The sequence below is a fragment of the Sporobolomyces koalae genome (assembly GCF_050403365.1).
Source record: "Sporobolomyces koalae JCM15063 DNA, S_koalae_JCM15063T_v1_ctg22, whole genome shotgun sequence".
Taxonomy (NCBI): domain Eukaryota; kingdom Fungi; phylum Basidiomycota; class Microbotryomycetes; order Sporidiobolales; family Sporidiobolaceae; genus Sporobolomyces; species Sporobolomyces koalae.
The window spans coordinates 81,847-95,694 of NW_027481749.1; the positions used below are offsets into that span (position 1 = coordinate 81,847).

The 13,848-nt window shown below is 56.1% G+C and overlaps 5 protein-coding genes across 5 annotated transcripts; 3 read left to right on the plus strand and 2 right to left on the minus strand.

Annotated features, from left to right (window-relative positions):
• Positions 1-92: 92 nt before the first annotated feature.
• Positions 93-1,530, minus strand: ADO1 (adenosine kinase; the record flags this gene model as incomplete). Its single annotated transcript, XM_076679357.1, has 6 exons — positions 93-425; positions 498-635; positions 701-875; positions 954-1,120; positions 1,186-1,264; positions 1,391-1,530. 6 exons carry the CDS (start codon positions 1,528-1,530, stop codon positions 93-95), a joined length of 1,032 nt encoding a protein of 343 aa, XP_076533467.1.
• Positions 1,531-2,258: 728 nt separating this feature from the next.
• On the plus strand, positions 2,259-3,485 carry JCM15063_002848 (uncharacterized protein; the record flags this gene model as incomplete). The annotated part of the gene is made up of 1 exon (XM_076679358.1): positions 2,259-3,485. One exon carries the CDS (start codon positions 2,259-2,261, stop codon positions 3,483-3,485), a length of 1,227 nt encoding a protein of 408 aa, XP_076533468.1.
• A 399-nt stretch (positions 3,486-3,884) lies between these two features.
• On the plus strand, positions 3,885-8,000 carry JCM15063_002849 (PAS domain-containing hybrid sensor histidine kinase/response regulator; the record flags this gene model as incomplete). Its single annotated transcript, XM_076679359.1, has 14 exons — positions 3,885-4,743; positions 4,818-5,043; positions 5,108-5,314; positions 5,388-5,426; positions 5,487-5,786; positions 5,857-6,037; positions 6,101-6,217; positions 6,285-6,454; positions 6,528-6,707; positions 6,768-6,829; positions 6,886-7,151; positions 7,217-7,366; positions 7,441-7,610; positions 7,676-8,000. 14 exons carry the CDS (start codon positions 3,885-3,887, stop codon positions 7,998-8,000), a joined length of 3,252 nt encoding a protein of 1,083 aa, XP_076533469.1.
• Positions 8,001-8,283: 283 nt separating this feature from the next.
• On the plus strand, positions 8,284-9,092 carry DUT1 (bifunctional dITP/dUTP diphosphatase; the record flags this gene model as incomplete). Its single annotated transcript, XM_076679360.1, has 4 exons — positions 8,284-8,471; positions 8,559-8,668; positions 8,743-8,844; positions 8,923-9,092. 4 exons carry the CDS (start codon positions 8,284-8,286, stop codon positions 9,090-9,092), a joined length of 570 nt encoding a protein of 189 aa, XP_076533470.1.
• A 102-nt stretch (positions 9,093-9,194) lies between these two features.
• Positions 9,195-13,557, minus strand: TAF1 (histone acetyltransferase; the record flags this gene model as incomplete). Its single annotated transcript, XM_076679361.1, has 14 exons — positions 9,195-9,422; positions 9,489-9,572; positions 9,640-9,766; positions 9,841-10,342; positions 10,416-10,815; positions 10,896-11,145; positions 11,219-11,382; positions 11,447-11,542; positions 11,607-11,825; positions 11,888-12,105; positions 12,169-12,344; positions 12,417-12,535; positions 12,609-12,820; positions 12,918-13,557. 14 exons carry the CDS (start codon positions 13,555-13,557, stop codon positions 9,195-9,197), a joined length of 3,435 nt encoding a protein of 1,144 aa, XP_076533471.1.
• Positions 13,558-13,848: the final 291 nt, after the last annotated feature.

The window sequence follows — 13,848 nt, forward strand, 5'->3', positions numbered from 1 at the left end:
AGTACGATACACGCCCTGTTCGGTTGAACGTCCCGCGTTCTTTTTCCTTCTTCTCGTGGTACCAGGATTCACCGTGCGCGCCGCGTGATGCTTTAGACGATCTGCTCCTTCGGGAACTTGTAGGTCGGGCCCGAGAGCTGGACGTTCATGCGGCCCATCTTGTGTCCGACCTCGACCGACTCGGCGACGCTCTTGCCGAGCGCACGCGCACCGAGGAATCCTCCAGCAAACGCATCTCCGGCACCGTTCGTGTCGACAATGAGGTCCTTCGAGAGCGCCTCGACCGGGTAAGTCTCGGTCGAGTCCGAACCGGTCGACGCGACGACGGTAGACGACGATCCCTGGGTGATGACGACGGTGCGGGGAGTCGAGTTGGATTTGGGAGACGCCGCGAGCTTCTTGGCGATCTCGGCAATGTCTTTGGTCTGCTCGGGTGTCCTCGCAAACGGGGTCAGTCTCCTAGTCAAAGAGCAGACAACAGCATAGATGGGACGTACGTTCCAGTCGTGGCTCGCGGCGTACGCCTCGGCTTCGGACTCGTTGCCGATGAGCACATCAACGTAAGGAAGGATCTCATCGACCTGGGACTTGAAGAACTGAGGGATGAAGGGAGCGGACAAGTTCATGGCGAAGGGCTGTAGACTTGGGATCTCGGTCAGATTGCATGCGCCAATCAGGGAAAGAGCAAGGCGAGACTCGCCTTGTTGTTCTCCGCGGCAGCCTTGGCGAGAATGAGAGCGCTCTCAAGGCCGTGGGTGAGGAAGAATCCTCCAAGGTAGTAGCTCTTGGCTTGCTGGATGAGCTCTTTGATCTCGGGCTTCTCAAGGTGAGAAGGCGAGAAGGACTCGGCGGCACCGAGGGTAGTGCAGAGGGAACTGTCGTTCAAGTGCATCAGGCGAACAGGATCAGTCTCTCGACACTCTCGCTCCAAGACGACTAGTCGCCGCTCTCACCGGTCGTGGCCAGTGATGACAACGGCACAGGCACCGGTAGGCTTGTCCTCGACGACTTGGTAGGCGCTCTTGAGTCCTTCCTTGTCGTTCGCGGCCCTCAACTGGTCCGCAAGCGAGTCGGAACCGACAGCTCCGAGGTAGGCAGTCGAACCCTCGGGAAGCACGTACTGCGGAGCGCAAGCAAGTTCAATCAGGACGCATGCTGGACACATGGTCGGAGGGATCAACCTACTTGAGCTCCACGGGCAGCGTTCTGCGCGGCACCACCGGCGACGTAGTGAACCTTGAAGTTCTTCTGGAGGTCGTCGTAGCTGTTTGCGGGAAATGCACGCAGAGTCAGGTCGACCGCTTGATCAATTGGGACAGCGCATCCGGCACGTAACAGGCCCCGCTCTGCGTCGCGCGCTGTCGTATCCGAGGTTGCCCACTTGACTCACATCTCGGACTGCTTGCCTTCGGCGAGGACGGCGTCGTTGGGCTTGAGGCTGTACTTCTCGAGAAGTTCAGGAGCATCGACGACCTGCATGTCGAGCAGGGGGTTGCCCATGGCGAGGAGGACGATCGAGGACGAAGACATGCTGGTAGTGGAGACTAGTGGTGCGAGTGAGGGGAGCGAGGCAAGCGAGCGCGCGAGTCGACATCGGATCTACGTTGTCTCCGGTGCATATGTCTTTGCACACTCTTTGAGGCGATTCTGTGCGCGAGGCCCATTCCTATGTACTATCACTGAGCGTTGGGGAGCCCGAAAACAGGATCCCCTTCTGACGTCCGCGAGCGGTCGCACGTACGTGCGATCTTAGCTTTGGCCTCACAAGCCGGACGCAATGATTTTTTGTCTGGCATTCACAGAAGTGTCGCTTATCAGGTGTGTGCCGAAGAGAGAGCGTTTGCGTACGGCCGATTGCGGACACGCGACAACCCCGCAGCTTTCGTGCTCGAACCGCCTATCGCGCTTCCGGCGCGCGTCACCTGCTTCTCTTCTCCACTTCCTCCATCGTCGACTGGTGGGTGCCTCAGTAGCTCTGTGAGGTGCAGGAGCGCACACCAAGCGACAGCAGTGCCCTGCGTATCGCTAATTTCGCTCGCGTCCTTCTAGCGAGTTCTAGTGGCCCACGGGCTCCAAGTCGACTCAGGCATCCAACCGCGGAGCTTTAACGGACAGTGATATCAGTATGTCATTCTTGATTCAGAGTTCAGGTGTTCAGCTCGCGTGGGTCTCGCGAGTACCGAAGCGAGTCGTCGTGACTTTGGAGCACCAGTCTAGCGGATCTCGAGATGGAGCTGCACGCGACGGCGATCACTACAATGGCAGCTGACTCTCTCCTGCTACATTCCTCGCCTAGAGCACCACGTGGCGATTCCGTCACCCGTTGCTGCTCTTGCCCTTCACTCCAGCTTCCGACGCCGAAACGTCGTTCAGCATTCATGTCTAGCATCGACAGGTCTAGCTCGCCGACACCAAGCAGCTTGACTGACCATATCGTCAACCACACCCGGCAGGCTTCCGCAGAGAGCCCGCGCGCCGAAAGGGGCTTTTCGCAACGCTGCACTGCGCCGCGATCTTCAGCGGGTTCAACCCATGCTGATTCCCCATCTCCTGTCTTACCAACATCCACGACGGCAACTTGCGGAGATCCAAACGCGGGGAAGAACCGCCTTGCGACTTTTGGTGACACGGAACAGGGAATTGCGGCGGAAGAGAACGCAATCGGGCATAGCATAACGTGGTTCCAGGATCAGGCGGAAAACAGAGAGCGTCATCAATTGCAGAAACATGGTGGAAGGAGGCTGAGCTGCTTGGCTACCTATGCTGGACTCCCTACCGTACCACCGTTCGAACCGTCGAGCTACTCGATTTCTCTCCAGGGCGAGCTTGTCCCCTCTGTTCTTGAACCCTTGTCGAGCACGTCTCGCTCTTCGATCTCTCCAGATGGCTATCGCCTCGGATCTGCAAGCAGGGTCCCAGCTCGACCTCCGACCCCTCGCTATCCATCCGGTCTCGTTGCTTCTTTGTCGCCGCTCCTCGGCGCTCATGCAAACTCATTCGATTGTGATCCGAACGATCTTGGTCCCAACAAGTCTTCTTCCCCCTTGCATTGCCGCTCCTCAACTTCCGACAACCCCATCGGAGCGGATCAAAGCATTGCGCCTGTCCCGAGGTCTCACGGTGACGCGATCTCGTCAAACATGTCGCGTAGCTCCTCGTCAGCCTCCGAAGGATCGCAGCCACGGGTCGTCCGCGGGTTCGACAGTCCTACTTCCGAGTCGGTACCACGCTTTCCGAGTCCGCCGAGCTGTGCAGCTCATTCGATCAGTCGGGGCAGAGCAGGTAGCGGAGTCTTCGTTGCAGGTGTCAACGGCGGATATGAGATGGAGTACCAGGCGAGTCGAGACTTTGAGCTACTCGACGGCGAGAAAACCAGCGGTGAACGAGGGCGCGATGGAAGTGGCCGAGGCAGGCCAAAGCACGGGAAGGCTGCCGCGGCGGAACGACTCCGACGAGGCTACTCCGAAGAAGGCGCGAGGTCGTGAGGAGGGGGATTCTCAGGACCAACGATCGGGGTCAGTGCGCAGATTCCTGCAGGAGATTGATAACTTCCTTTTACTCTCGTTGCGGCGCCAAGCCTGTTGAGCGTGTCGGCTGTGCTGCAATAAATCTGGGGCGTACATCGTTACCGCCAGTCGATCCCGTGCACGCTGGCGAGTACTGTTTGCAACGACAGCCGCGGGAAACTCGGCATGTGAATCTGCTCGTGGGGAAGACATTCTCTCGACGAGCCTAGGCCCTCGGGCGTCGATCTCATCTCAATTCAATTACAATACTTCCGTTCGCTTTCACAAACGCTAGCTCACTCAGGCCTCTCAGGTTGTGGACGAAGACGTACATACGCAGCGACTCACGGCGTCTCCGGTCCGGCAGACGCCCTCAAGATGCACGACGTGATGTCCGAATCCCTGCACTCTGAGCTCTCTCCCGCTCTCCTCGACTACCTCGACGACCAGCCTCTCCCCGCTTGCGTGTTTTCGCACTGCAGCCTGTTTGCTGCGACCTCACCCTACGATGCGCTCATACCGACCTATCAGAACACGGCACTCGAGATGATCCTCGCCGAGAGCACTGTGAATCACGCAAAGAGGACGAATGGCAGGGAGGAGGTCAACGGGGATAGACACCACGACATGGGAGAGACTAGTCAGCCGCGGGAATACCTTCGTGACGCGATGGACGAACAGACACAGGCCGAACTCATCGAATGGCTCGGTGAGGGAGTGCGGCTCAAGACTGCTTCGCAATCGCAGGACGCCACGACCGCTTCCGAGACACTCTCTACACATCGACCTAAGCGGTGGCGGGCTCAACCTCGATCTGTACGCGATCGCGCATTGAAACTCGTCAACGAAATCTCCTTCTCGAAACTGTATTGGCGCGCAACTCACATCGGGAGCGAGACGCATGGCTTCACGGTCCTGAGCCAACTCCCGGTCGGTCACCTCGCGACGAGAGGGAGCTTTGCCGGTGAACAAGAACACCTACGGACTAATCCCGTCAGTACCGCTATGGTCGACCTGCGAAAATCGTCGCCAAAGAGCCGCATCGGCAGCCCGACGCACATGCTTGAGCCGGGCAGGGTCATGGTAGGAGTGCACGAAGTCGACGCTGAAAAGGTCAAGGACCCGAACTCGCTCGAAGGAATGGCCTACACCCTCTTCCACGCACCAATCGGTATTTTCCGGGTCAATACGGACCTTAGTATCACGAGCGCGAACCCGACGTGGCGCAACACGTGTGGTATGTGATTGCCGTTATTCCCCCGTGGGCGAGGACGCTCTAGGGATCTGATACGAGAGATTCTGTCCATACAGGTGTTGCGGAAGGCGACTCGACCGACAGCTGGCCGAGTCGTATTTATTCCGAAGACCGTGCGCGAGTAATCGACCATTATGCGGAGATCACGAGAAAGCTGCCGATGAAACGCGACGAGTTCGAATTCCGCTGGGAGCGGGAAGGAGCCAAAACTTGGGCCTCGTGCGTGATCACACCCGCGGTAATCGATGGTCGGATGGAGGGCTACTGTGGGTTCCTCGGAAAGTAAGTATCGCCAATTCCCTTGTCTCAGGCAGAAGAGCTGAGACCGCCCATGAACGCACCGCAGTATCAGCAAACACAAAGACGCAGCAACTGCTGCCCAGCGACGAGAGGAACAGCTACAGTCTGAGCTCGCTGTTTTGTCTGAATCCGCGACCGTCGGTCTCGCCCGGATCGATCCCGACGGCAAAATCATAACGGTCAACAAGGCCTGGATGTCGATCACGCACTTGACTGAAGACGAGGACCTCGATAATTGGCAAAACTTCGTCGAGTGAGGCTCTGCGCTTGATGCCTGTCTGCCATGGACGAACATACTGACTCCGGCCCCTTCGCAATTTCCTCAGTCCTAGCGACTACGATCGGGTTATTGAGTACTGGTCACAGTAAGTCCATGTTCAACCGCGAGCGTTGTTTCGTCATTGAACCCGGGTGGCCTTCCGCAGCGCCCTCAAATCCCGACAACCGCTCTCAATCAAGTTCCGATGGAAATCTGGCGAGATCGTCCTTGGACAGGTGCAGCCAAATCACTCCAAGAGGGAGTACGTTTCGGGATTTATCGGCACTCTCCTCAACGTGACCGCCGAATCGAAAGCGGAAGACGCCGTGTTGAATCTCCTCAAAGAGCGAGAGGCCTCTGCTGTCAAGGCGGCCGAAGACGCCGAGAAGCGGCGACAGGTCGCGGTCGCGGAGAAGCACTCCCAGGAACTCTTGATCGACGTGGTTTCGCACGAATTGCGTGGACCGTGGGTTTGCTTCCCCTGAAGCGAGAGCCTGATGGACTGTTCCTGATTCTCCTTGGCTGCGTCTAAACAGCGTGAGCGCGATCCTGCAAAACGCCGACATGAGTCGGTCTTCATTCCAAAATATCCTCGCGTTGCTTAACAAGCTCAAGGGCCAAGGCAAGTTACCGTCGGAACTCGATGGCAAACTGTTCGAAAGCCTCCAAGAGGATATAGAATCGATGGACGCCATTCACGAATGCGCCTCTGCACAAGTAAGTCCTGCCACGTTCAACTTGAATGGCTTGCAGGCAGTTGACCGAGGTTCGCTTCAAAAGGAACGCATCGCGAACGATATTCTCGGTCTCGCACAGATCCAGTTGAACAAGTATTCAATCTGCCCAGTCGAGTTCGATTTGGCCACCAGTCTGCGCAACATCGCACGAATGTTCAAGGTCAGTCTCAGACCCGGATCTCCCTCGAGATGGACGCGACGGAGTGGCTCACGATTTTACTCGCCAGACGGAGTCGCGTGCGAAAGGCATCGAGCTCAAGCTCGTAATCGGCTCTTCCCTCGCTCGTCTCGGTCCACGTGCCCGAGTCCTAGCAGATCCGGCCCGGCTTACCCAGATCCTCGTGAACCTCTTGTCCAACGCTATCCGCTTCACTGCCAAGTCGGCGGTTCGTCGAGTGTGAGTGCCAGCCGGCAGCACTAGTTGTATCCGCGGATCATTGACCCTGACCTCCTGGTCGAGACGTCGCTAGCACGCTCGCCGTGGAAGTATCGGGAATGCCACCGGATCGAGACGCGCCGCTCATCCCGCCGACAGAGATAGAATACCAAATTGACAAACGGAAACCGGTGTACCTGTTTTTCTCGGTCGAGGATACTGGTCCGGGTATGACGCAGGAAGAGACGCAGAAGCTGTTCAAGAAGTTTATGCAGTGAGTTCTGCTGTTGCCCATCTTCGCTTTGAATAGCTCTGATGTTCTCGCTGATTGCAGAGCTTCTCCGTTCACGCACACAACTTGGGGAGGGAGTGGACTCGGCTTGTGGATCGCACGTAGTAAGTCTTCCGGGATCCCCTTGCCTGACTCGAAACTGAGCATAATTTGGTTCCAGACCTGTGTGAGCTGCAAGCAGGCCGAATCGAGGTGGCTTCAACCGTCGGCGAAGGATCAATCTTCCGCTGCTTCATCACTGCTCGATCGGTTGATCGAGGACTCGCCAAGGACGACAGTCGGGCGATCCCAGTGATCGAAGGTATCACAGCTCCGAACGCATCGCGGGGCGAAGTTCCGCGTGTGTTCTTGTCAAAGAATGATGGAGATATTGGGACACCCGGAGATTCGGCTCCACTTAGTGGGTTGCGGATTCTCTGCTGCGAGGTAAACCCACTTACTCGTCCGTCTGCATCCGTCCACTGCTCACGCTTGAATCGATTGATTTATAGGACAACCAAATCAACCGAACCGTGCTCAAACGCCAGCTGGTCAAGGAAGGCGTGAGAGAAGTCCTCCTTGCTTGCGACGGGCAAGAAGGTATCGATATGCTCTATGCACGAGACCCTGGCTCGATCGACTGTGTCTTGATGGACATTGAGGTAAGCGAACGTTTCTCGGGCAATGTTCCTTGTTGACAGTCGACTGATCTTGTCTCGCGGCTGTTTTTCCCCAGATGCCTGTCCTCGACGGTTTGGCAGCCACGAGGCAGATCCGATTGGACGAGAAAGAAGGCCGTCGTCAGGGGCATCAACGAATCGTTGCCCTGACTGGCAACGCTCGAAACGCGCAAAAGGATGCAGCACTTGCGGCCGGCGTTGATCTAGTTCTCACGAAACCGTACAAGTGCGTCCTCCTGTTGTCGATAGCAGGTCAGAATCCTGAGTACTGACGAGTACACCGATCGATAGGGTACCCGAATTGATCACCAAAATCAGAAGCGAAGGTTCGGCTCAAACCGCTACCGACGCTGCGACGCAAGGTTCAGAGGCCGGAGCCTCTGGTCGCCTCACTTATGTCAACACGAGCAACTCTGAACCAGAGCACGTCACGCGCGCGAACAGTGGCGCACGGGTCGAAACCATCACGAGCGCACCAGAAACTCCCGGCACGACCCCCTCGACATCGTCCAAACAAGCAGACGCCGACGCGCTCGACAGTATGCACCATCACGGCGCAGGCGAGACGTTGCCACCGAGCATACAGAACGCGGAGAACATAGTCGAGCGATTCTGAAACGCTTATTTCTCATTCTCTTCCTCCTCGATACCCTCTAGATACTTGGCCTGTGCTGGTCTGCCCCCCTCGATAACCCTCCCTGTCTGTTTCGGACTTCTGCACCCCTGTTGTAGCTGCCACCAGTCCTGTAACTATTGACGCATTTGGACCATCATATAAATTGTAGCGCACAATAGCGCGTGCAATTATGCAACGTGCAACCTGCGTCGCGTCGCGTCTCGACCTGGACTAGGGAAAAACTCTCCCTTCTGCTCTCTCTTTTTCTCTCTACTCAAAGCGCATGAAACGCTCGTCACCTCCTCCTACATCATCTACTGCCCCGACTTCAGAACCCGCACCGAAACGCACCATGCCTTCTTCGCTCCCTTCGCCTGCCGCCGTCGCGACGTTCCTCGTTCAAAGGCACTCTGACAAAGCAAGGATCCCAACCCGAGGTTCGGCTCTGGCAGCTGGCTACGATCTGTACAGGTGAGCCACGCTTCTCGCTCTTCCTCCCAGATTACCGGACCTCGAGTACTCAAACGCGCGTGATGTGGCGCAATTCATCCGTGACAGTTCGGAAGAGAAGACGGTCCCAGCACGCGGACAAGCGTTGATTGGAACCGACATCTCGATCGCGATCCCGGAAGGAACATACGGTCGTGTTGCGCCTCGATCTGGTCTCGGTACGCTTCAGTATCGCTCCCCGACGTATAGTATGCTCGTAACTAATGGTCTATTTACTTTACACGCTATATAGGTGTCAAGCATTCTATCACGACGGGAGCTGGTGTCATCGATGCGGATTACCGGGGGAAGGTCGGCGTCCTCCTGTTCAACTTGGGAGACAAAGACTTTGACAGTGAGCCAGAACTCTTGTCCCTTCTGTCTCTGGAAATCGTCGATTCTTTGTCTGACTGATAGTCGAACGACCGAACAGTCAAGGAGGGTGACCGAATTGCGCAACTCATTCTCGAGAAGATTGTTACTCCTGAACCTCAGGAAGTCGATTCTCTCGACGAGACCGTTCGAGGCGCGGGCGGATTTGGTTCAACCGGCGGTTTCGGTGTCGCTCCCGTCGAGGAAGCAAAAGCTTCAGCGAGCTCGTAGATGATCCTCGTTTCGTCGCAAACATGTAACAACACTGCATTGAATGACCCGCCGAAACCGGCTTGAGAAAACTACATGCACAGAGGATTGTGTTGGCTATTATCATACTGCAGGACTGCCAGGGCCTGGAGCAGGAGTGCCACCGCCTGAAGCCGGCGGAGGAGGAGATCCAGCTCCGAGACCGCTCGTACTGTTACCGAGTTTGAGCTTGATCGTCGGTTTCGGCGGAGCAGCGGCAGCGGCAGGTTGAGGTACACCCATTGCTGGGAGGGCGAGACCACCACCGAACGATGTCGGCAGTGCACCGGTGTTTGTGTCTTGCTGCTTGGGCTACAAGGCGGAGGGGTCCCGCAAGGTCAGTTGAGATAAATGGTCGATTGTCCGATCAGAGCTTACCTGATTGAACTCGGCCCAGCGAGGGCAGAGTTTGCGAGAAGTTCGCATGTGACCTCGTTGACCACAGTTGCCGCAGATGCGAGTCTGTTTGCTCGGGCGCCAAAGAAGGGTCAAGGCTTGAACACGAATCGAAAAATTACATGTCACTCACAGTCTCGGTCTTGACGGCCTTCTTGCCTCCCACTCCGATCTGTCCTGGCGCGATCCCAAGTTTCTGGTTCTTGCGCGCGAGTCGCCGCTCTTGGTTGCGCTTGAGCTTTTCGAGCTGTTCCTTGAGGCTGTTGGTACCGAGTAGAAAAGGCTCGTCAGTACGCGTATCTAATCAAGCGACTTGATTTAACGGAATCCTCACCGTTTCCTTCGTCGTTCGTTCTTGCCTTCGTCATCTGAAGGCAACAACTCGTCGGCCTGGAGGTTCTCTTCGTCGATGACCGACCGTTGATGCACGTAGGCTTTGATGACAGAAGGATCGCGAACGATCTCAGTCTCCCACTTGCCGTTGACGAGGCGACGGATTCGAAGCGTCTTGGCCTTTTCTCCGTTCTTCGCGCTGACTACACTCGCTCCATCATCGCCTCCCGGAGAACTCGCGCGACTACCAGGAGTACCGGCACGGTCTCCCATGGGCGTGTTCAAGGCGCTCGCGGGGGTGTTTGCGTTGGTCGAGGCAATCTTCTTCGCTTTCGCGTTCTGGCGTTGACGGTCCTCGTCCTCCTGAGTCAGGAGCGGCTCGACTGGGTTCGAGAGCGACTCCCACTGTGACTCCCAAATGCGCGCAACTTCTTCCTTGTAAATGTCTTGCTGTTCTTGCACGTTGTACTTGTGGGCCGATTTCGGACGCGTAGCCATCTCGGCTGACGACGAGATCAACAGGCAAGTCAGCATGTTGTTCCAACTTATCGTGCTAGAGAGAGAGAGACAACGCACCGAGTCGCTCCTCCATGGTCTCGCCGGCACGCAGAAAGATATCCTTCATGCTAACCCTCAAGAAACTGAACGCCTCTCCCCTGCCGGTCGGATCTCCTTCTCCATGCAGTTTCAACATGGCCTTGTTCGCATTGGCGTTGATGAAATTCTTGGTAGTGATCCACGGCGCGAGTTGCTGCTCGATATCGAGTTTCGATTCGTCATCACCAGCGCCTTCTTCGGCTCCATTGGTGTAACCCGCGTCTTGTAGAGTCCTCAATCCAACTTGCATCGATTCGGCGAGGCACACTGTTTCTGGTTCGGCGAGCCTGAGCATCTCGCTTTCGTTGGGAACGTTCACAGAGGGCTTGATCATCCAGAATCCCTGGTTCTCGCCCTTGCGGACAAACTCCATGAATTCCTGCAATAGACTCCATGTAGGCAAACTGTCACCGGGGCGCGGAATGGAGTACGAGAACGTAACATGGAATACGGGCGTACCTTGAGCTTCTGCCTCATCTGCAAATCGTTGTGATCGGGAAAGTATCGAGTCAAGCGGTGCACTTTGATCCTCGAATCCTTGTTCTTGGCGACGAGTTTGAACGCGATCGTCATGAGTCGGTTCTTCTGCAACGTCGTGATCTTACGCGAGTGCGGACCGGGCACCTCGGTCTGAGGGTACGTCTGCCCTACGACGTAGAGGTGTGGGATCGAGCGCAGGTAGTACTTGATGTCACCGTCAATGTTGACTCTGCTCGAGAGTCCCGGTCAGATGGCTTAGCGCGAACATGAAGGAAAAGGGGGGTTCAAGAGGAGAATCTCACCGAACGACAAGGAAGTCTGTCTCGGGCGCTTCATGCTTGAACAGTGGCGCACGAATCAGGTTATTGTAGAGGGTCGTAACAGTCTGTCCCGGATGCACGAAACCGAAGATTTTAAACGGCGACTCGTCCGTTCCTTCGAGGAGCAATGGCTGTCCAATCTCGAGCTGCACGAGAGAGACAGTTGTCAATACTGCACTAATTTTGGTCGGAAGTGCGAGAGAGACCTACCCGAGGGATTGTCGTGTCTTGCGGATCCTTCTTGCGGTAATAGTTGACAATAATGCTGCCCATCCCTACATTCGAAATGACGGCAGGATGTTCCTCCTATACCCACCATCTCACTGTCAGAGAAGCGATAAAGTCTGCACGAATTTGGAGGCACACGTACCGAGTACTCCCACAAGACAAAGTTGCTCGTGTCCTTGAGCGTGATGTCCTGCATGCCCCTCAACCCTTCGGCGCCGTCGCTCTTCTTGATCTTGTTGCCGTGCTTGTCCTTCTTCTTCTTTGATCGAACTTTTGTGAACGTGATTGGGATGTTCTGCGGGAACTGCAACGCAGGGCGATGGAACGAACGGGTATCGGATTTCGACAGTCGAGTTTTGTACTGCGGTGTTTCCCAGACTGTCAGACGATGTAGACAGACAAACAGAAGCGTGTGAGTCTTACAAAGGGTAGTTGCAATTTCTGCGCAGGATACGCATGCACGACTTCGAGGGCACCAAAGGTCTGTCGAACCGCTTGCTTCTTGTGCTCTTTCGGAACTTCGTACTCGGCGTCGTTCGACAAGTTGAAAGGATCGAGAGTGATGTCTCGCGGAGCAAGCATGGCCGCAGATCCAAGAGTGTTGATTGGAGCGACAGGTGGAGGCGGCGGGGGCAACTCGGCTGTAATCGAACAAGGTCAATGTCTTCGAGAGAATGGCGCATGAAAGCGCAAGCGACGCTTACGTTTCGGATGATGCACTTCGAGCAGCATCTGGATATCGTTCAAGTTGAGGTTCAAGCGCGTAAAGTATTCCGATCGTCGCGGGTTCTCTCCATCCCATAAAATCGACTTGACCCAATCTCCCTGTTCAAACAGCGCATTTCTGGGAGCGAGTAGCGCATCTGCCGGACGATTCGGGCTGACGAAGAAATGCTTTGAATCAGCTTTCGTCGAGGGAACAACCTTTGAAGCAGACGAAGCGGGAACGTACATCGCTTGATCGGAGGGTCCCCACACGATCTGATCTTCCCATTCGTCCAGCTCTGCCGGCTCGAACGCGTGCTCGTCTGGCGGGATCGGCCAGGGAACCTTTGTTCTTCGAGAAGCGCGCTGTATCGTTTCAAGAGTCAATGGCATGCTCCCGCTCTCTCGAGAGGGCAAGAGAACGCCGCTGCAAACTCACCTCGACAGCCTTGTAGAGCTCTTCTCCTTCGCTGCCTTCGTCATCTCCGGCAGCTTGCCCCGCTTCTCGCATACCCTCTGCTCTCGCTTCGCGCAGCATTGCTCGAACGAGCTCGTCCCCTTTGGTCGGCGGAGGCAAAGGTCGCAGAGGCGCGAGGAGGGCGTCCCGTGTCGATTTCGGTCGAACGAGCTCGCTCGATGAAGGGAGAGCAACTGTGAAGCGAATCGTTCCGAAAGTATCAGTCAAGGCAGATCTCACGAGGAGTGGTGGATTCCTGATCGAACGGGATTGTTTCTGGCAATGCCTTACGTTTGACGCTTTCTTTCACGACTTTCCTCTTCTTCCTCGGGCGCATCGCGAACAAATCGGTAAACTCGAGGGTCTGTCCGTACTCGAATCGCGGGAAGAGGTCTTTGACATCGACTTTGCGCAAGGGAGGAGCCGCGAGGTTCTCGACTTGAATCGGTTCGTGCGCGAGTCGAGGTTCGTCGATTTGAGGGGGAGAGTCAGACCCGCCAAAGAGATCGTCATCTCCTTCGACCTCGTCTACGTCCGGTTCAGCCTTGATGCGGGTTTGGCCTTGCGAATCTCCGACCGTCACATCTTGCTCGTCTTCTTCGTCGAAATCATCAAAGTCGTCCTCTTCACCTCGCAACAACTGTTTCCCTGCGGCGCCTTTTTGTGAAGGTGCACCCTTGCCCGTTCGTTCCTCACGCATCTCACGATCGATCATCGCTTCGTAATCTTCGCGGTCATCGTCGAGATCTTCATCGTCGTCGAGATCGTCATCGGCAAACTTGTCGGCATAGATTGAATCCTTGCTGATCTTGTTCGATCCCGACAGTCCAAGTTGCGCCTGTACGGACGAGAGTGCAGCGGCGTCGAGGTCGAGCGACGAGAGAACCTCTCCGAGTGCGAACCCGGAGAGGGTCGCAATGTCGGCATCCATTCGTGACATGATGGGATCAAGACGACTTGTAGAACTTGACACTCGTTCCGCGTTGTATCTTGCGAGTCTATCCTCCACCTCCCCGCGCTCGTTGATCGCTTCGAGTTGGCCCGAAAGTTGTCGTGAGTTGATCGCCTGAGTCGGGGAGTTGTGCGTGCGTGTGTGTGCGCGTTCGGTACTATCGTCAGTGATCGCTCAAGGACCTGAGGGGTAGATTTCGACTTGATCGAGAATTGAAAGTACCGAGTGATTCAGGATTTCGCAAGCAACTGTACTCGTGACCCTATTTGA